The sequence below is a fragment of the Triticum aestivum genome, chromosome 7A (genome assembly GCF_018294505.1).
Source record: "Triticum aestivum cultivar Chinese Spring chromosome 7A, IWGSC CS RefSeq v2.1, whole genome shotgun sequence".
NCBI lineage: Eukaryota > Viridiplantae > Streptophyta > Magnoliopsida > Poales > Poaceae > Triticum > Triticum aestivum.
Window position 1 is genome coordinate 380,567,344 of NC_057812.1, and position 20,599 is coordinate 380,587,942.

The 20,599-nt window shown below is 46.4% G+C and overlaps 1 protein-coding gene and 1 long non-coding RNA gene across 5 annotated transcripts in view; both read left to right on the plus strand.

The window, feature by feature from the left end:
• LOC123146866 (uncharacterized) overlaps positions 1-20,599 on the plus strand; it is a 40,898-nt gene that overhangs the window by 9,715 nt on the left and 10,584 nt on the right. For 2 of the 4 annotated variants that reach the window (XM_044566136.1, XM_044566138.1), the window contains 8 exons: positions 97-141; positions 328-406; positions 7,502-7,681; positions 8,221-8,324; positions 8,422-8,512; positions 9,103-9,234; positions 9,469-9,606; positions 9,943-10,113. In XM_044566136.1, the coding sequence (XP_044422071.1) occupies positions 97-141; positions 328-406; positions 7,502-7,681; positions 8,221-8,324; positions 8,422-8,512; positions 9,103-9,234; positions 9,469-9,606; positions 9,943-10,113 (940 nt within the window). Of the gene's footprint in view, positions 1-96; positions 142-327; positions 407-7,501; positions 7,682-8,220; positions 8,325-8,421; positions 8,513-9,102; positions 9,235-9,468; positions 9,607-9,942; positions 10,359-20,599 lie in introns of all 4 variants that reach the window. The other 2 variants (XM_044566137.1, XM_044566139.1) reach the window with 2 other exon arrangements.
• LOC123146867 (uncharacterized) lies at positions 10,369-18,594 on the plus strand. The gene is made up of 2 exons (XR_006472949.1): positions 10,369-11,311; positions 11,395-18,594. It is a non-coding gene; the product is annotated as an uncharacterized lncRNA (long non-coding RNA).

Genomic DNA, 20,599 nt, shown 5'->3' on the forward strand with positions numbered 1-20,599 from the left:
GTATGTCAACCTTCAGTTTTGGCGACAATTCTCTCACCTTATGTTACAGATATGGATTTGCAACTAACATTAATACATGTCAACAAATTTTGGTAGGCATGCCATGTTGAGGGACTGCATGACTGAGCTTGACATAGCAAAGTAAGCAGGAATGTCCAGTCGTATCTGCTACTCCCTCCGTTCGGAAATAAGCGACGTGGTCACTTATTTCTAGAATACCTGATATATGCTTATTTCCACATGGAGGGAATACTTGATATATGCTTATTTTACATATTGTGTAGAATGTCCATATGTTATATGATATATTTACTCGCTACATGGCAGAAATAATATGCCTAAAGACCGAAGTTTTCAAGAAAGTGGAGTATTGGTTGATGCGACTGAGCTAGCTTCCATTGACAAGGTGTTTGTTATAGAATGCACTTCTGGATTGCTATTATGTTTTTCATTGTTTTGCAAACCCCAACTAAAGCAATGTTCTTCAGTATTAATGAAGTTCTTTTCCTTTTATATGTTCTGAGATGTTACTGGAAATACATTACTGATTATATTAAATATCAATGTCCTTGGGATTTCGAAGTTATAAGTCCGATTATCAGATTTCTACAATAAACTGTTGTGCAGATAATTAGATGCCCTGGTCTGTACATGAGATTCCTTTATGCATATAAACTACATGTCTCATTAGATGCATTTTAAGATCTAGTGGAGAAAGAGAGGATGGATCCAGTTTACACATATATGCTTCTCTTCGTTAGCTTTCTTCCAATGGACAGTAATCATATGTTAGATGTGGTATATGGTATGTTTCTTGTACAGACTTAGGTTGAGGTAATTTTCTGTTTCCTTTGGAGAAATCATTAAAAAACATAAGCAATTGATTTCTATGAGCTCTTTTGTACTTACTTTACCATTGAAATCATTTTTAAGTTATAATGGTGATTCCCTGGAGAGTATAAATTGCACTCTACTGGTAGATTGTCACTTGTCTCACACTGCACCTGTTTTGTAGCAATAAACACCAAGTACCAGGGTAGAGGGAATAAAATTGCACTTCATACTGTTATGGATGCACCTTATCTCTATTAAGTATGTGCTCCCACGTACAAATATACATCTTAAACAAATATTATACCTCTTTATCATTCTCAATATACCTTATTAATTATTCTAATGTACCTCAATACAAGTTTCATGAATAAATATCATCGAAGCCCTCAATATGTACTGTATACATTTTTTTACGTACAAAAATGCAATTTACTTGTAAATAAAATAAAATAAAATATATGGTCTGAAATGTAACTTTTCATCAAACTCATTCTAGGGTATCTAGTACTCCCTCCGTCTGAAGAAGCTTGTCCCTCAAATGGATGTATCTAGCACAAAGTTAGTGCTAGATACATCCATTTGAAAGACAAGCTTGGGACAAGCTTTTTCGGACGGAGGGAGTAATTGTTAATGAAGTATATTCAAACGATAAAGAGGTATAACCAATTCATCTATGTGGTATATGAGGAGCGGCAGTATGTACTCCCAGGAGTATATACCTGAATTCGTCTATGCATCATATTTTTTGCATACTCCTTTTTACGTACAAATGTGTACATATTTCACAAATATAGTAAAGACTATGGGCTCACTTGCAAATTTTTCGTGTATCTCACTTTGGAGTATTTTAGATTGTACATTTAACATACTAAAAATGATAAAGTAGTATATATACTACCACATAGAAGCAGCCAGATAGATTTGATATATGATTTTATTTTTATTTTCCTCATCTATTGTTCCTCATCATTCTCCTCTGGTTGTTTGGAACTCGACCTCGAGTTATCTTCATAGGGCGCTTCTCGCTGTTCTGGGTGGTAGAGAGTCAAGCCGGCAACATGAACATTGAAAGTGTTAGATATACCCATGTTGCTAGGAAGATCTATCACATAAGCATTATCATTTATCTTCCTCGTAATAGAGAAGGGCCCATACTTTCGCTGCCTAAGCTTCCCTTTAACACCTAAAGGCAGCCTCTCTTTTTGGAGGTAGACCATCACCTCCCCAACTTGGAATGATTTTGGTCTCTTTTTACAGTCAGCAAGTTGTTTATATTTCTGATTTTGTGCTTCCAAAACACCATGAATCTCTTCAAATAACTCAGTGTAATTATCAACAAAGGACAATGCTGATTTTGAGTTTTCCCTGATGGTAGCTTCACCAGGTCCACCACATGTGTTGGAACTTTAGTGCAGACAATGGAAAAAGGACTCCTTCCTGTGGATCTATGCTTTATTGTAGGACAGCTCTGCAAGAGATAAAGCCAAATCCCATTGTCCCTTCTTTCTCCACAAATGCAACTGATCAGATTACCCAAAAATTTGTTCACCACTTAAGTTTGTCCATCTGTTTGTGGATGGGCAGTACTGGAAATTTTTATTTAGTGTTGAATTGCTTCCACGAAGTGAGCGAAAATGCAGCAAGAAACTTGTTACCACGTTCTGAGGCGATGGACCTTGGAACTCCATGAAGTCTGACCACTTCTCGAAAGAATAGGTTTGCCACATGATGAGCATCCATTGTCTTGTGACATCGGATGAAATGAGCCATCTTAGAGAATCTGTCTACGGCCACAAACACAACATCACTCCCTCGTCTTGTTCTTGGCAAGCCCAAGATGAATGGAGCAACAGGAATAGGCAAAGGCATGTGTAACCCTGTGTTCTGAACTTAGCCTTTGCAGGTTTGACATATGGGGCACCGCTGAATAAACTTTCCAGCATCTCTCTTTAGTTGTGGCCAAAAGTAACAAACCTCCATGTTAGTGATAGTCTTGTCGCGTCCAACATAGCCACTAAGATATCACTTGAATGGAGCTCTCTAACCAGTTTGTCACGTAGAGAACTTCTTGGCATGCACAAATGATCATTTTTTGAAGAGATAGCCATCTTGCGCCAAATAGTCATCACCTAACGGCTAGCCCCTTGTGTGCTTCACCCAAACATGGCCAAAGTCTTCGTCATCCTCAAACAACTCCTTTATTTGATCCATGCCTAGAAGTTCAAACTCAAAAGAAATCAAGAGGCATGCACGCCGACTCAAATCATCTGCCACTCCATTAGTTGTTCCAGATTTATGCACGATGATATAATTAAACCTCTTCAGATATGTTGCCCATCTTGCTAGCATGCGATCAACATGCTTTTGATTTCTAAAATGCTTCAAGGATTGATGGTCACTGTAAACAATGAACTCTTTAGGCAGCAAATAGAGTTCCCAAATTTTCAAAGCTCTGAAAACGGCATACAATTCTTGCTGATAAGTACTACATTTCTTCAAGTTGAGTAGAGCTCATTTTCCTTTAGTACTTCTAGCACCTTCTGAATGTGATCAAAGTGTTCATCCTCATCCTTGCTATAGATCAAGATGTCATCAAAATAAACCACAACAAAGTGGGATAAGAAGGGCCAAAGGACTTGGTTCATCAATTGCATAAAGGTACTTGGTGCATTTGAGAGTCCAAATGGCATGACCAGCCATTCAAACAACCCTTCTTTGTCTTGAAGGCTGTTTTGCATTCATCCCTGGGTTTGATACGAATTTGATGATATCCGCTTCTTAAATCTAGCTTTGTGAACACTCTTGCTCCACTAAGCTGATTCAACATATCATCCAGACGGGGAATTGGGAATCTATACCTTACGGTGATCCTGTTAATGGCTCTGCTGTCCATACACATGCGCCAATATCCATCTTTCTTGGGCGTGAGCAGGGCTGGTACAATACATGGGCTAATACTTTCTCGAATGTGCCCCTTTTGCAGCAATTCCTTCACTTTCTCGTTCAATATTACCATGCTCTTTTGGGCTCATTCGATAGTGTGGAAGATTAGGAAGACTTGCTCCCAGAATTAAGTCAATTCCATGTTGAATTCCTCTCACTGGTGGCAGGCCTTGCGGCTCTCCAAGTATCTTATGAAATTCTGCTAATAAGCCATATACTTTTGCTGGAATTTCAACAACCGGGTGCTCTTCTCCTTTTACAATAAGTGCAACACACACATTTGCCTCCTTCAAGTCTTCCATAAACTCATTAGAGATGTGGGAGATAGTTAACATACATTCACCCTCTTCATTAGAGATATTACCATCAGTTTTGTTTGGTAGAATAATGATCTTTCGCTTGTTCCAAATGAAAGACTAAGAATTTTCCTTGCCCTTGTGTGTAGTATCCACATCAAATTTCCAAGGTCTTCCTAGAAGGACATGACTGGCATCCATATCAACTACATCAGACAACACATTTGAGCAATAATGCTTGACCAAAGAAAGTGTCAGGTTGCATTGTTTGGTGATCCTCATATTCACCCAATAGTGCACGGGTTTGGATGATCATGAGTCTCAAGCTTTAAATGGTTCACCAACTTCTGGGAGATAAGATTCTCACAGCTACAACTATCAATCACTAATTTGCATACCTTGCCATTCACCGTGCATTTGCTCTCAAATATTTTCTTCCGTTGTGTGTCATCAGGTTGTGATGTGGAACATAGGAGACGCTGAATCACACATACCACCTCTCCACCTTCTTCTTGACAGACGTCCTGTCCATCTATATCCTCAGATTCGTATTCTTCCTCATTTCCTTCACCATCATGGATAGTTGTGTTAATAAATTTCCTCGATGGCGGACGTCTGTAACTGAACTTTTCACTTTTCAATGCAAAGAAATGCAAAGCTTTTGCGTTCTCTCGAAAAATTTTCCTCAATGGGCAACCGCTGGATATGTGTCCCTCTTCACCGCATTTATAGCATTTTGGGCCTTCATTCGCCTTAACCTTGCCTCTAGTTTGTTTTTTTCGAGAAAACGCAAATGGCTTTTGCGTTTCATTGCATTGGAAAGAGAGGGAATTTACATCCTCCTGGGAGGCAGTTTTACACAGCCGTTAGGGGCTCAGTGGATATCCCAGGATGATGGCAAAACGACCCTGAGCCCTTGAGCTCCGGCCTTTGCCCAACATCGGGCCTCGTCCTTGATCGTGTCTAGAAGCTCATTGAGCGAGGGGCTAACATGGTCAAAAACGCACGCGTTCCGAAGCCTCTAGTTTGCTTCGGGATGGGCTGTTTTGCCTTTGGTGGAGCAGTCTTTTCTTCCACTCTATTAGTGTGACTCCTAGATGAGCCTTCAACATGAGGACATGTAGTCTTAGTTGTCTTTCTTGTCCTCACAAACCTCTCGGCCTTTAAGGTTAGAGCATGTGCTTGATCAATGGACCAGATTTGTTGCACCATCAATCGGTCTTGAATAGCATCATTGAGACCATCGATGTACCTCGCAACTTGTTAATCTGCAATTTCGGTAATCTGAAACAGTTCTATTCCCTTGAATACAGTTTTGAAATTGGATAAATAGGATCTGATCATAATCAGCAGGCAAAAATCTCCCTTTCAAAAGACTCTTCATTTGCCGCCAAGTTCTCACACGAGGTTCTCCTCTCAGCCTATGCTCTTCTTGAACGCGGTGCCACGATGCACCGGCTCCTCCTTTCAGCTTGTACGCGACCAAAGGAACTCTACGATCTTCCGGAACCTCCATGACCTCGAAGAAAGTCTCCACTTCATATAACCAATCAAGGCACCCTTCAGTATCAATATTTTCATTAAAAGTTGGGATCTCAGCTTTCAGCTTGTATGTATCCCTTGCATATGTAGGGTTGGGTACTCTCCGATATGCATAGAGATCAGGTTCTTCAAGGGCATCATCATATTCTTCACCTTCAGAAGTTTCAACATAAATGGCCTTCTTGAAGTACGCTGAATTGCACATTCTTGTGGTGGTCTTGCTCCAAGATTACCTCCCCTTCTTCGTCGTTGAACATCTTCTTTAGATGAATCTCCTTCATTGGCAGCAGGGGAAACACCCTTTCTTATCATCTCAACCAGCTGATCGAATTTCCCATTAAGATCTTCACACAACTCTTTGATCTGTTGTTCTGCAACATCCATCCTCTTTTCCAATTGCTCCATTGCTTGCTGCAACTCGCTCTCAAAGAGAACATGAAGAACTAGTATGGATCAACGGGGCTCTGTTACCACCTGAAGCAGCACAAGCTTGTGGAGGAGCAACTCCACTTTGCTGCTACAATGTGTTCAACACAAGTGTTGGAAGGAACAACTTCAACGTCTTGTGCTAGATATCACTCTAGAGTCAGAGATAGGGCCGATATGGCTGCAGGAGTTCAATCCAAAACTCCTAGAGCACAAGATCTAGTCCAAGATCTTAGATAAAAACAAGTTCTATTATAGGTAGTGGGTACATAGTCTGGGTTACAAACTAGAGGTGAGGACCTATATTTATAGGGCTTTGGGAAGTCTTCACATCTCATTTCTATTTATGGCTAGATTTAGCGAACGGTGGAGAAAGGCCCAGTGCCAGCTAGCAGGTCCAGTGGTCAGAGGAAACAGTGGCGAGCAGGTGCAGCAGGGAGAGGGAGCGGCGCACTGGGCAGTCTCCTGGTGAACAGCAGCGGCAGCCGGGAGCTTGAAGTTGACATCAGCAGCCGTCCTGGGGAGAGGAGGGAACGTCAATCTGGGGACTACAAGCTCCTCGTCACGAGCGCTAGTACAGGAAAAGGAAGTAGCAGCCCAGTCCAAGGAGGAGATGGGTGATCCAAATCAGGATGGCTACCTGGCGTGACTGGTGTGCGAGAAGATGCGCACGAACCAACAGGGGAGACTGAGATCGATTCAGGGATAAAGCACGAGTTGCACGGTGCCCCCCCCCCCCCCCCCCCCCCCCTCCAAACCATAGGCTCTAATACCATGGATGAATGCAACTTATCTCTATTGTATTCCAAGCAGCATAATGTATACTCCCTCTGTCCCAAAATAAGTGTCTTAACTTTAGTACAAAGTTGTACTAAGATTGAGACAGTTATTTTGGGACGGAGGGAATATTACACAAGACTTGGGGTACAGGGAAGGACACATAGCCTAATACGGACTCCTAGACCAATACTAATACTCCTTAACATGTACCACCTCCCTGCTACTTCTCATCGCCTAAGGGAATCTACATATGTGAACCACTTGTGAGTCAGTAGCCAAGGCCCCACATGTAAGGCTTGCCTTCTAGTTCTGCCCCGTCCTATTTTTCATGTAGTAGCCTTAGCAGGGCAAGGTCTCAACGGGAGGGAAGAAAGGCTCTATGGAATCTCATCTTGTGCAAAGCGGAGCTGGTGAGGAAAGAAAGGAGGACCATGCCAATCTTGGGAGAGAACAGAGGGCTTCATAGGAGTTAGAAGTGATATGATCTGTGCAGCGGTGTTCCAGAGGTGGTGCAAAGTGCAATATTACTCCCTCTACCATGGTGTTTTGTGTTTATTGTTGCAAAAAGTGGTGACGTGTGCCACACGTGGCAATCTACTTGGTGCAAAGTGGGAGTTATGCTTCCCTGAATAATGCTATCTCTTGGTAAAGCTTGATGATCATAGTTTCAATTATTGCAGTCACTTGAAAGTGTTGAGGAAGCTTTGGTTAAGTTAGAAAATTTGCTTCAAGAATTGCATCTTTCCAGTACCAACTCTGGTAAGGAGGATCTAAAGGCTGATCTAGAAATGATCAGAAGACTGAAGAAGGAAGCAGAATTTCTTGAGGCTTCCTTTCGAGCAAAAGCAGAATATCTGGAGGTGAGCTTAGTATTTTTACTATTTTTCTTCTACTGCAATTATCTGCAGTAGACATGTACTTTCCTATTTGAAAATAGTCAGTCTTGCATACAAGTAACGTGATCACAGTGATTTCTTGAGGTATTTCACTGCATAAGGGTTGAGGAGCATTCCACCAACTATGGTGGCTATGAAGGACTCATTGTTCCTTGCACTTTTTGAAGAGAACACTAGATCTCTTTTCTTTTGGTTTTCCAATAGAAGTAGTTTAGGCTCCTGAGCTCCTTTCTGACTGGTTCTGGAGATGATTTATTTGTTTGAAAACGTTTGTCCATCCTTCCACATGCTGCAATTGTACATGGTTTATATCATGAACATGAAGTTATTTAGTTGATTCCAGTAATACTACCATGACTCTAAAGTTTTTGATGGTTGACTACCATTCCAGTAAGGCACGCAAACATGTACCCCAATTGTATAGTCAATAATATCATAGGGTGACACAATAACGATTTTGCACAACCATGATACATGTGCTAAAGTTTTTGATGGTTGACTAGGCTGATACTATTAGCAGAGTGTTACCTCCTGCTGGCGAGGGAGAACACGGAAAGACGGGCAGCATGGTTAATGAGGTTTTAACACCACAAAAACCAGTAAATAGGTGATATTCTCTTGTAACTAATTCAATTATGGTTGTGATAGGTGATTTGACGGTGAAAATAAATGATTTCCGGTTTTTGTTATTTTTATTATGTTAGGATGGAGAACAATCGTCGTCCGTTTTGGGACATTTTTGGTATGACTTCTGGAAGGAAAATTGTGCCAGCACAACAAGCTGTGGATCAGGATGTATGAATTTGTGCATTATATCTTCTCTACATCATTTCTCTGCATTCGGGGCGGTGTGATTCTCCTCTATGGTTTGTGGGGTCGCTGGGTGGGTCATTGAGCTGCTGCAATGGGGGGGGGGGGGTGACACAGCTTTGCTGGTACTGGGACAGCATGCAGTCACCACGCAGCCCTACACACGTTCACACCTGTGACTATATTCCCCGCACCATATCAGTGCCCATGTTTAATTATTCGTAGGAAAGCGCCCACATTTTGGCCACCAATCAGTCTCCAACTCATGTTGACCGCCCACACACGTAAAAGAAGAGAAAAAATAGGCAGCACACATACACAGGCCTTACCCATCAATGACATTACGTGGGGCTGGCCCAACTAAAATCAGCAGCAATCTATGCGCCTATTGCTGGGCGCGGCGGAGCGCGCCATTTCTTCTAGTCATCATCACCTATTATGCAAATGAGTTTTTGTAAGAAGTACATATTACTGGAAAATAATATCTATCTTCAACAAATTTATCTCAAAAGATGTTTTCTTCCACCATGTTAAACTTCCTTATAGGATTTCCCTGTTTTTTTCATTTGCGGAAGGCTTCTGCTGCCAAGGTGGATCAAATAGACATGGAGTCAAATGACATCCGCCGCTTCGAACAGTTGAGACGTGAGTTGATTGAGTTAGAAAGGAGAGTGCAGAAGAGTACAGATGGTGCTAAAAAAGAGGAGGTATGCTTGTTTAAGATATATTTTTAGATAGCAAACGGGAATGCAGTTGGTATTTGAGCCAACACTTGAACCTGAGACTCTGCAACCTCCATGGAAACGACATGACGATCAATCAGTCATGTTCTATTTGCAGTTCTGTTATATACCATTACCATACCATAATGGCTGGCTTTGTTATTGTAGAAGTTTCTTCAGCTTTGACGAGTTATTCATCCAGCCATGTCCTATTTTCAGTTCCAGGAAACGGAGGTTCCAGATGAAACAATGAGCCCTTCTGAGTCAGCACCCCCTCTGTCAGGGCCTTCTGGTTCAGTAATCAAGAAAGAAAATGTTATTACAAAATCGGTAGAGAAAGTTAAGGAGAGTACAACGGTATGACAATTTGAATTTTATTCATCCTGCATAAGAAAATCCTGTAACATAGTTACTTCCACAAACATTCAAAACAACTTGTGCATCTGGTCATTTCTTACCAGATTTTGTGTTGTTTTCTGACACTAACGGTGCTTGATGGCATCACAGGGTGTTAATATTTTTTATGGTGATAAATTTTGACAACACACAACAGTATTAATTGGATATGATTGCGAATTATTTTGGTAGGGAATCTAGTAGTCTGAGTAGCTGTTGCCTCTTTTCATTCCTTGCATTAAACTAATAATAGTATTAAAGGGTTAAAGTCTATTTCATCTTCTTTGTGCTGCACAGATTGTGTTGCAAGGGACACAGCTCTTAGCAATTGATACAGGAGCTGCTATGGGTTTACTGAAAAGATCTCTTATTGGGGAGGAACTAACTCAGAAGGAGAAGCAGGCTCTTCAGAGAACCCTGACAGATTTGGCATCTGTCGTTCCAATAGGAATACTCATGCTTCTACCAGTGAGTATTTCTTTCGGATTTGTACCTTCTGAACATGTTACATGGGGGCAGACATATAAGCGTCGTGGTTGCCACCCGGCGCCTCCACAGTCTAGTTCAGAGATAACACCAATACAAGATGGAACCGCTCTTGGTAATCCTCCAGATTAGGGGAACGCATCATCAGGAAGAATTCCTATTGATGGGGGGATTGCTACTGCAAGCAGAGTCCTCAGGTGGAATTACTATTGATAGGAAAGCTACAGGTTAGTCCGTATAGAATAGACCATAGTTTCGTTCGTATTAGACATGGAGTCAGAGCTCAGAGTCGGTTTGTAAGGCAGATCCTCTCTATATATGAGGTAGCCACGCACAACATCTGCACCTAGGGCCTCCAGCCCTAGCTGCATCTTCCCTTCCATGGCTCCCAAGTGCTCCCGTATTGGTCCTAATCTAATCCTCTACAGATTGCGTTCCCACAAATCAAGTTGTGACATTTTGGTTTCAGAGCCAGCCATTCCTTCTTCCATGGGGACCAACGACAGTGATGATGCTTGGAAACAAGAGCTCATGCAGCTCATGAAGTTGATGGCTGCGACGAACCAACGTCTTGACGACACCATTGCTCGTTTGGACAGCCATGATGGCCTGCTTGACTCCCTCGCCAAGCATCTGGACTGCCATGGTACTCATCTGGCACGTATTGAAGACGCCAGCCAATCGGACGGATGCCGACAAGGAAGACGCGGAAGGTGCAGCTGCCGGAGACAAGCTGGTGGGCCCCGGCGATCTGCCCACCTCGTACGATTGAGGAGAGCAAGGCCACCAGCATTTTGGCGTCTTCAAGACGTCGTTCGCATCCTTTGGCAGAACGGAGGATGCCTTAAGAGCATCTACAGCCGGGCTCTTCAAACGCGCCCGCGGACGGCCTGGTCAGTGATCGGTCACAAAATCGTTCCTGACCGGCACACCTCATATACAACCCATATCTAGGATGGATATGGGGAGGCCCGGGCGCGTCCGTTACGTCGGATCTGACGGATCTGACAGACAGGACCCACCACTAATTTCACCAAATCCGCCCCCCTGACCTTGCTGGATCAACCCTTTTCCTTTCCTCTCTTCTCCCTCGTCCGCGTCGGCCCTCCCCTAGCCCCGCCGCCGTCCTGACCCCTCGGCGCCGCCCCAGACATTGTCACCGCCTCGGCCGCCACCAGTGGTACGTCTGGCTATTCTCGGACTGTACCATGCCCTCCATGTGTTCGACAAATTGTCCGACCAGTCTTTTTTGTTCTTTTGTAGGCAAAATGATAGATTCGGAGGGTTAACAAGGAGCTTGATGAATTAATGCAAAAGGAGTTCTTCGATTCGTCAGAGTCGGATGGAGATGCCGAGATGATGATGATCATGAGCATCCAAGAGGAAATGGACAGGGAGGTGGGGCGCATTCTGAACTTCAAGGGTATGATCAAAGGGAGAAGAGTTTTCAACCAGGATAGGGTCGATGGAGGACGGTTGCTCTATAAGGACTACTTTAAGCCCGGCCCAACAGTCCCTGATAATTTTTTTGCCGACGCTTTTGTTTGCAAAAAAAAGACGTTTTCGTTTGCGCAAACCCTTGTTCTTGCGCGTGGTGGAGGGAGTGGAGGCACATGATTCGTACTTCAGGCTCAACAAGGATTGTTGCAGACAACTCTCGTTCTCTCCTAAGCAGAAATGCACGGTTGCTATGAGGATGCTTGCATTAGGTACCGCCATCTATGCCATTGGTGAAATGGTTCGGATGGGAGAGAGCACATGCCTGAAGACCACTGTGAGGTTTACCCGAATAATGGTGAAGGTGTTTGGAATAGAGCATCTAATAGAACCAAATGTGCAAGACACATCAAGGTTGATGGCTATTGGAGCGGCTAGAGGTTTTCCAGGTATGTCCGGTTCAGTTGATTGCATGCATTGACTTTGGAAGAACTGCCTCAAAAGGTTCGCGTGAGATGTACCAAGGTCAGTGTTGAGGAGAAGAAAGGGAATGGGGTTCAACACACTCGATTATGCTCAAAGGCTGGGTTTGTACAGGTTGCCGTCCTCAGCCGAGCAGGATCGTGGGCATGCCACTACCTCAGGATGTGCATCACTACCTACACAACTGCTGCACGATCATGGCTATGCCGTATGGCAGGCTATACAGGGCGCATACGGTATAGAACTACCTAGTCTATCAGTCAGATAAAAGAAACCACCATCATACTCGACGCAGTGGCATCAAGGGACTTGTGGATTTGGCATGCCTGGTTCTCACAATGACATCAATGTGCTCCAGTGATCTCCCCTGTTCAGGAGACTTTGTAATGGGAAAGCGCCACCGTGCAACTACACAGTCAATGGGCACGACTACAACATGGGGTATCCTCAGTAGTGCGGCGTTTGTGAAGACCATATTCGATCCCCATGGCAACAAATAGTCATTTTGCAACAATGGAAGAAGCAACTAAGAAGGATGTGGATGTTGAAGTGTATATGTGGATTGCCTAACCCTTTTCACCAGTTTGAACTTTTGGTTGCGTTGACTAGTGCATGAAGCGTAACGTGGTATCAGGGTCTAAGGTCTTGAGTTCAAGTCCTGGCTTTTGCAATTTATTAAAAAAAATGTCGTTGCCCCCCTCTTTGTCCATGTATAGGCCTCTTGAGCCATACCTATGAGTCTATTCACATGTTGACTTCCTGTGTCACACGTGAGAGGGGGTGTTGGAAGTGTATATTGGATTGCCTAGCCCTTCCCATCAGTTCAGACTTTTGGTTGCGTTTGCTAGTGCATGAAGCTTAACAGTGGAGAGGGCATTTAGAGTGCTCCAAGTTTGTTGGGGTATTGTTCGTGGAGCTGCAATGATGTGGGAATCTGAGACTTTGTGGCAGCTGATGACATGTTGTGTCATTTTGCACAATATATGATTGTCGAGGAGGAGAGGGTGAAGGGGCAGCCTGAATCCATGATTTCGGGAAGTCTCGAGAACAAGTCCACATCCCGAAGCAAGAGACAGATCAGATTCCGAATTTTCTGCATATGTATCAGAATCTTTGAGATCAACAGGTGCACGTGTAGCTACTCAATGATATTGTGGAGCATATGTGGACCCACAATGAAAACCGAGGAAACCCAAAAAGTTTAATGTTTGAATTATGCACTTCAAATAAATTTTATGTTTGAACTATGTAACAAATGTTATTTATGTGTGATATTCATGTGTATGATCGATGTGCATGAATTTGAGGGTTTTGATATGAGGAGTGTGGCTGTCCGACAGGACATATGATGAATTTGAGGGTTTTGATATGAGGAGTGTGGTTGTCCGACAGGACATATGAGGGGCCGTCCGGCGCTGTTCGGGGTCACGTCTGGGCTCGTCGGTGGACGTTTAGGAGGCGGGATTTGCAAAGTCCGGCTGTAGATGCTCTAACTTGGCTAAATTTGTGCGAGCAATTTTTGAAGCCTAGGACACACACCCCAACGATAAGGTCTGGATGGCATCCAATCACATGTCTGGCAAGGCCCGCAAGTGGTACATGCACCTTCTACGTGCTGAGGACAGCCGCCCAGGCTGGGATCGTTTTTCTGCTCTTGCAAGCAAGCGTTTTGGACCATCCACTTGGCGCAACCTCATTGGGGATTTGATAGAGTTGCGCAGGGGTGGAGGTACCTGGAGGACTACATCAACAATTTTTCAACCTCTCGGCATGCACGACCAACCTATCCCTCCAGCATGAAATGCAAATATTCATTGCAGGGTTGCAAGATCCGATCAGGATGCCTGTTGAGCTCCGGGAGCCCTTTGATCTAGAAGAAGCTACTGAGTGTAACTCGTGCTTTTGAGCGTTTGGAGTCCCTGGACACAGGTCCTCGATCTTCCAGCAAGTAGTCCTCTAGCAAGTGACTGGGTTAGTCGTTCCATAACTTACGCGGGTAGCTCATCTATCATAGCAGGAGCAAGAACTACATCATCTGCTGGCGTCACAGGATCAACTCGAGCATTCAAAAGCTTGACACCACCTGAGATGGAGGAGCGCCGACGATAGGGCCTCTGCTATAATTGCGACGAAAAATTCCAACTAGGGCACCGTTATAAGAAGCTATTCATGCGTCACATCATACGTGAGTCCGATGATGACGAGGAGACAACTAACAACACCCAACAGGAGGAACCGCCACAAATTTTGCTGCACACCCTTACGGGTATCTGGAGCTCCAGTACCATGCAACTTCGGGTCGACATCGGTGGTGTCTTCCTTCTTGCTCTTGTTGACTCCGATTCGACTCATATCTTTCTCACCGAGGAGCTAATCAACAAAGTGGGTGCGGTACTTAACCTCTGTGCTGGGATTCGGGTTGCAGTTGCCAATGGCGAACATGTGATCTGCAGCGGTGTTTACTGTAACACTAGCAGTGCCATTGACATGGAGCCATTTTTCATCGACTTATTTGCAATACCACTCGGTGGGCTCGATGTTGTCCTCGGTGTGCAGTGGCTGGGCATATTGGGTCCCGTCCTTTGGGATTTCAAACGTCTCCGGGTGTCCTTCTGGCGTGGCCGACCATCAAGTTGCATGGAATGGGGAGGTCATATTGACAAACCCAATTCGCCTTGCAACAACTTCTGGGCCAGTCCCTGGACCTCCCAACGGAGCTTCTTCTCGAGTTTGACTCCCTCTTAGACGACCCCACAGGTCTTCCTCCTGAGCGCAGTCACGACCACCGCATCCACTTGCACACTGACACAACAGCCATGCTGGTGCGGCCTTATCAATATCCAGCCTTACAGAAGGATGAGTTAGAACAACAATGCTCTGCGCTCCTGGCTCAATAGTTCATCCGCCTAAGCAATTCTGCACTATCAGCACCAGTCATCCTTGTCAACAAGCATGATGGATCATGGCGCATGTGTGGACTATCGAACGAAACAATTAAGGACAAGTATCCTATTCCTGTAGTGGAAGAACTTCTGGACAAACTCAAGGGAGCGCATTACTTCACCAAGTGGGATCCGCGCTCAGGTTATCATCAAGTTCGTATGCACCCTGCAGATATTAAGAAGACCGCTGTCAGGACGCATGAGGGCCTGTTTGAGTTCTTGGGCATGCCTTTTGGGTTGACTAACGCACGAGCCACATTCCAAGCATTGATGAATGATATCCTTTCCCGTTCCTGCATCTTTTTGTGCTTATATTTTTCGATGAAATCTTAATTTACAGTGCTTGCTGGGCGGATCACCTATGCACGCACGCGCAGTGTTCAAGCTACTTCAGTAACACCAGCTCTTGCTCAAGCGCTCCAAGTGCCTTTTTGGGGAAACCTCTGTAGCCTACCTTGGCCACATTATCACGACCAAGGGAGTTGCCATGGATCAGATGAGTTGGCTGGTGCATGAATTCAACAGGATGCACACGGCCAACACCAACGCACACACACACACAAAACATGCCGGCGAATAGCAAAGTCATGTAAGATCAAAGCTATGCATAGGCAAGGAAAAAAGAAAAGAACCCCAAAGAGACTGGATCCGCGATCGTCAAACAACAACAATGACCATATCCACACCAACCATCCGATGACACCACACGGACGACAAGATTCTTCAACAGCAATGCCTTAAGGGAGCGACACTCAGTTGCCGTCGTCACCGGATCCAACCATCCAAGGCTAGAATCTAGGTTTTCGCCTTGAAAAATCAGTTTGAGCATATCCTAGCAAGGCTACGAGACTCTTCTCGTTTCGTCCACGTCTCTCCCGTGAGAGACCGGGCGAAACCCTCGTCGCTGCCAACCCTCGTTCCCCTCGCCCCACTTTTCCCCTCGCCGCCGCCAGGGCGCGTCGTCAGGCGAAGCCCAGCTAGTGTTGGCGGCGGCGGGGATCCTGTTCCTTCTCGGCTCGTGTGTGGTGGCGCGGGCGTTGACATATATATTGGTGGGGGCACCTCGCTTCGGCGCAGTGCGTCACGGCGGGGCTACGCTGGTGGTGTGGCTAGGCGGCTGTTTTGCGGTGGCTGTTCTGCGGCGGCTACGTGGCGTACGTGGCGTTCCTCTCCTCCCGCCTCCGAAGCGTCTTTTTTTTGAAGGTTGAAACAGTAGGAAAGGCTCCTACTGCATATATATTAAAGAATCAGAGTCACTGTGGTGTTACATGCATTTACATATGGAGTGGGGTCAGTTAACCTAAACAGGTCAGAATTCTAAGATCTAGTCTATGAGGGGGAGTGAGCAAGATTTACAAAAGTCACAAAGACAATCAGGGTACTGCAGCCAGGAGGTCGAGAACTAGGTGTCTTTTTTGGGAAGGCAACCTATAGGCCATATTGCCAAAGTCCTCCTTGAATCTGTTCTTCCAAGAGCTCATCGAGGGGCACTCTTTTGAAGTAGTTGTTGTTATGTTCTTTCCACAGGCTCCATGCCGCTACTAGGAAAACTTCCATGATCATATTGCGTTTGTGGCTTGCTTTCATGCGCTCCACGAGTTGCAATCTGTTTAGGTGGTTGCTCCATGTAATGTTCAGAATCTGCCAGCATCGTTGACTGAATCGACAGTGAAAGAACAGGCGTTCCACTGTCTCCTCGAAATGTTCTTCACATAGGAGGCAGTCAAGGTTGTCTCCAATGTTATAATGTCTCCTTTTCAACATGTTTCTGGTATTTAGGCGATCAGACAGAAGCAGCCAGCCGAAGACTTTGATTTTGGGGGTACATTTTGATTTCCACAATCAGCCAAACGCCGCGTGCGCATTGATTTCTCTGAAGTAAAAGTCGTAGTACGTTTTGGTTTTAAAGCTGCGGCCGTTCCAGGTGCATCGCCAGGTGTCATTCCCCCCCCCCCCCCCCAATATGTCCACATTAATCACTTCAGCCTGTATCTGTCTCAATTCTGCATGAGCTTGCATCGAGAGTGGCAGGTGAAAGGTTGTTGACAGGTAAATAGAAAGCCAAGAAGATCTCTACGGCGTAAACTGAACTGGTCCTTCCTTGCCGACCCCCTCCTCTCCCCTCCCGAGGCGCTCCCGTGGCGTCCCCGGGAGGCAACCCTAGTGCCGCCGCCCCCGTCTCCTCGCCCCGCTCCCCATCCCTCGCCGCCGGCGGCGGCGTCGCCGGCCAAAGGCCGCGTGGCGCAGGCGGCGGCGGGGCGTCTTCCTCCCACGCGCAGGTGACGGGCGGCGCGGGGCGCCCTCCCCTGCTCGGTGGCGCCGGGCGCCGGTCGGCCGCTGCTCCGTTTTCCTCCCTCCTGGCGTCTTGGTGGACTGCCGGCACTCCCTCCTCCCCTCCCCCCCTCCTCGCTCGTGGGGGCTGGAGGCCCGGGGGCGTGCTGGCGGCGGATCTGGCAACCCCTGCCCAGATCCGGCTGCTGGTGGTGGTTGGTGGCGTCAGGGGTGGCCGGTGGCCCTTCCAAGGTGGTGGCGCTGCAACTGGTCCTCGTTTTGCTCCGGTGGGGTGGCGGGGCATCGGCTGGTCCTGGCCAGGGCGTGGAGATGCAGGTGGCGTGGTGGTGGTTGACGCTCTTGGCGGCCTTCTTCGGCGGCTGTGTGTGGTCGATCCGGCGGCCCTCGCCGGCGGACGGGTGGCGGCCTCTTCCTTGCAGGTTCTGGCCGGAGGCCGTGGTAGGGCGTCAGGGGTGACGCAGGGGAGGCTGCTGGAGGGACGGGTAGACCGACTACCTGTCACCGGCGCAGGGGTGCGCCGGTCCGGACGAGCTCCGCTCCCCCCTCCCCTTTTCCTGGCCTAGTGCCTCCTTGCCGCTGACAGTTGTTCGGGGCGGGTCGGTCACCGGTGGTTTCGATGGTGCTAGGGGTTTGCCGGTCGGCTCAAAGCTCGTGCCTTTGATGGTCTCCGGAGTGTCTGGATGCAAGGCGACGACCTTGGTGGTGGGAGCTGCTGGTTGCTCGTGGGCGGAGCTCGTGGCTCGGGCGCTGACGGGCTTGCTGTCATGGCCGCGTGGGCGGCATGGGGGTGGGCCTTCGACGATCTTGGTGGTGGTGCGGCCGGCGCTCTCATGTAGGGCCGTACCTTGGACGGAGGCTGAGGGTGGTGAGGGTGGTGGCTGGGGTGAAAACCTCGTCTGGCTCGGAGCCAGACCGATGGCGGCGGCGTCCATGCGTCGTTCCCTTCTTGAAGGCTCCCTCGCGGTGACCCTGCGTCCTTCGTGTTACTCCGGGTGAAAACCTAGATTCCCTGGATCGGGCGGTGGCGGCTCTTCGGTGCCGTTTCTTTCTTGGAAGCACCGCTTTGGAGTCCCTGGTTCGTCGAGTTGCGGCTTCGTCTCCTCGCGGTGACTCGTTCATGGTGGAGAGCTCTTTAGACCCTTAGCTATGCTCTTCTGCCTACTTGTTGTTTGCTTTGGGGTGTTTAGAGTAGCGTTGCTGTTCGTCAGCTCCCTTGTATCTGCCTTGGGTGTGTGTGTGGTGTCGGGTGGTTTGCATCATGTATGTCGATCGTTGCTTTATATATAAAGCGGGGCGAAAGCCTTTTTCGGCGAAGGTTGTTGACAGAGACATCTTCATGCTTGGAGTACGCGTATGCTCTTGGGAACTTTTCTACGTTGGTAATACCACGATAAATGGGCATTAATTGTATCAGGTCTCTCCACCAGAAGGAGCCGCAGGAGTCGGCTGCATGTGGCACATCATTTATGTAGTACGTATCCCAAATAAGATTATCGTGCCGGTTGTAGAACTTGTGAAGAAATTTGAGTAGCAGCGCATCACTTTGGACTTGGAAGGTTCAGAACTCCGAGCCCACCACTTTTTTCCAGACGACACACCATATCCCAGGCTGCTAAGGAGTTGCATCTTTCCCCATTTCCAGTCCTTTTGTTCCATAGACAATGTCGTCTTATCTTATCTAATTGCGCCAATATTTTTGGGGGAATTCTGATGGTGCCCATGGGGTAAATTACCAGAGACGTGATGATAGAGTTCATCAACGCAAGCCTTCCTGCATGTGACATCAGTGACATGGCTGCCGTAATTTTTCTTTCTGCCTTGCATACCATAGGTATCATGTCAAGAACAGATGGTTTAGTAGTGCCCAGAGGAAGCCCCAGGTATGTAAACGACATGCTAGCTTGGTTGCAACCGAAGAGAGTGGCTATAGCGTCACAAGTTTCCTGTTGAGTATTGATGGGCACGAGGGTTGACTTATGGAAACTGATCTTAAGCCCAATAGAGGTGGCGTAATCTTCCAGGATCTGCTTAATCTTGGCAGCTTGGGTGAGGCAGGCTGGAAGCACAATGATCGTGTCATCTGTGTATTGTGTGACCGGATATTTTGCATCTCCTTTGTGGGGGATGGGGTGTTTGATGAGGTCAAGGTCAAGGGCCTCATTAAGAGCAAATTGCAAGAGATCGGCCGCAAGAACAAAGAGTAGAGGCGACAGCGGGTCACCTTGCCTCATTCCGCATTTGCAATGGAATTGTCTGCCCGGTACACCGTTGAGCAAAACTGAGGATATGCCCGAGGAGAAGATAGAATGCATCCAATCAAGCCATTTGGTGGGGAAGCCCATTTTCTTCATGATCAAAAGCATGGCCGAGTGCTCGACAGTGTCGAAGGCTTTGGCAAAATCCAATTTAAGTAAGACAATCTCCTTTTTTGAAGCTTGGCATTGGTGAATATACTCAAAGGCCCACGCTAGGCAATCATGTATCGATCTTCCTCGAAGAAAACCATATTGGTTATGATGCACAATTTGCAAAATAATTTTTTGGAGACGATTAGCTAAGATCTTTGTAATCAGTTTGAGACAGCAGTTTAGGAGGGTAATGGGGCGATAGTCATTGACTGTCTCAGGCGCATTGGTCTTCGGTATGAGGGTAATGTAACCAGTGTTCAAGCTTTCTAAGTTGAAGTCTCCATGATGGAATTCCTCGCAGAGAAGGTAGAAATCCTGTTTTATGATAGGCCAACATGCTTTGAGAAAAGCACCGTTAAAACCATCTGGCCCGGGTGCTCTATCAGGAGGCATTTCTTTTACAACAGCATCAATTTCCTCATGAGTAAATGGCGTGGTCAGGCTCGCAAAATCTACCACATCCCTCAACAGTCGTGAAAGATTAAATTTCATGTCTAGGGGGTTATTTTTGCCCATCCGGGCTTTGAAGGCTGCAAAGAGGACTGATTCCTTTCCAGAATGATCATCCACAATTGTCCCATCATTAGTCTTTAAGGTTTTGATGCAGTTTCTCCTGTATCTTTCTGTGGCAACGGCCTGAAAGAACTTTGAATTTTCATCACCGAACTGAATCCAACGAATCGTGCAACGCATTTTCCAGTGTTCTTTTTGATAGCGTAGCAGTCTGAGGAGGTGCCATTTGAGAATGCCTCTGAAGTTACTTTCTGGAACGGTGAGAACATGGCGATCTTCAATGTTATCAAGTTCTAATAAGGCTTTGTTTGTGTTCTTGAGAGCAACCTTCAGACGAGAGATGTGCTTGCTCCAATTCTTCAGGGCATGTCGAACAACTTTAAGTTTCTGGCC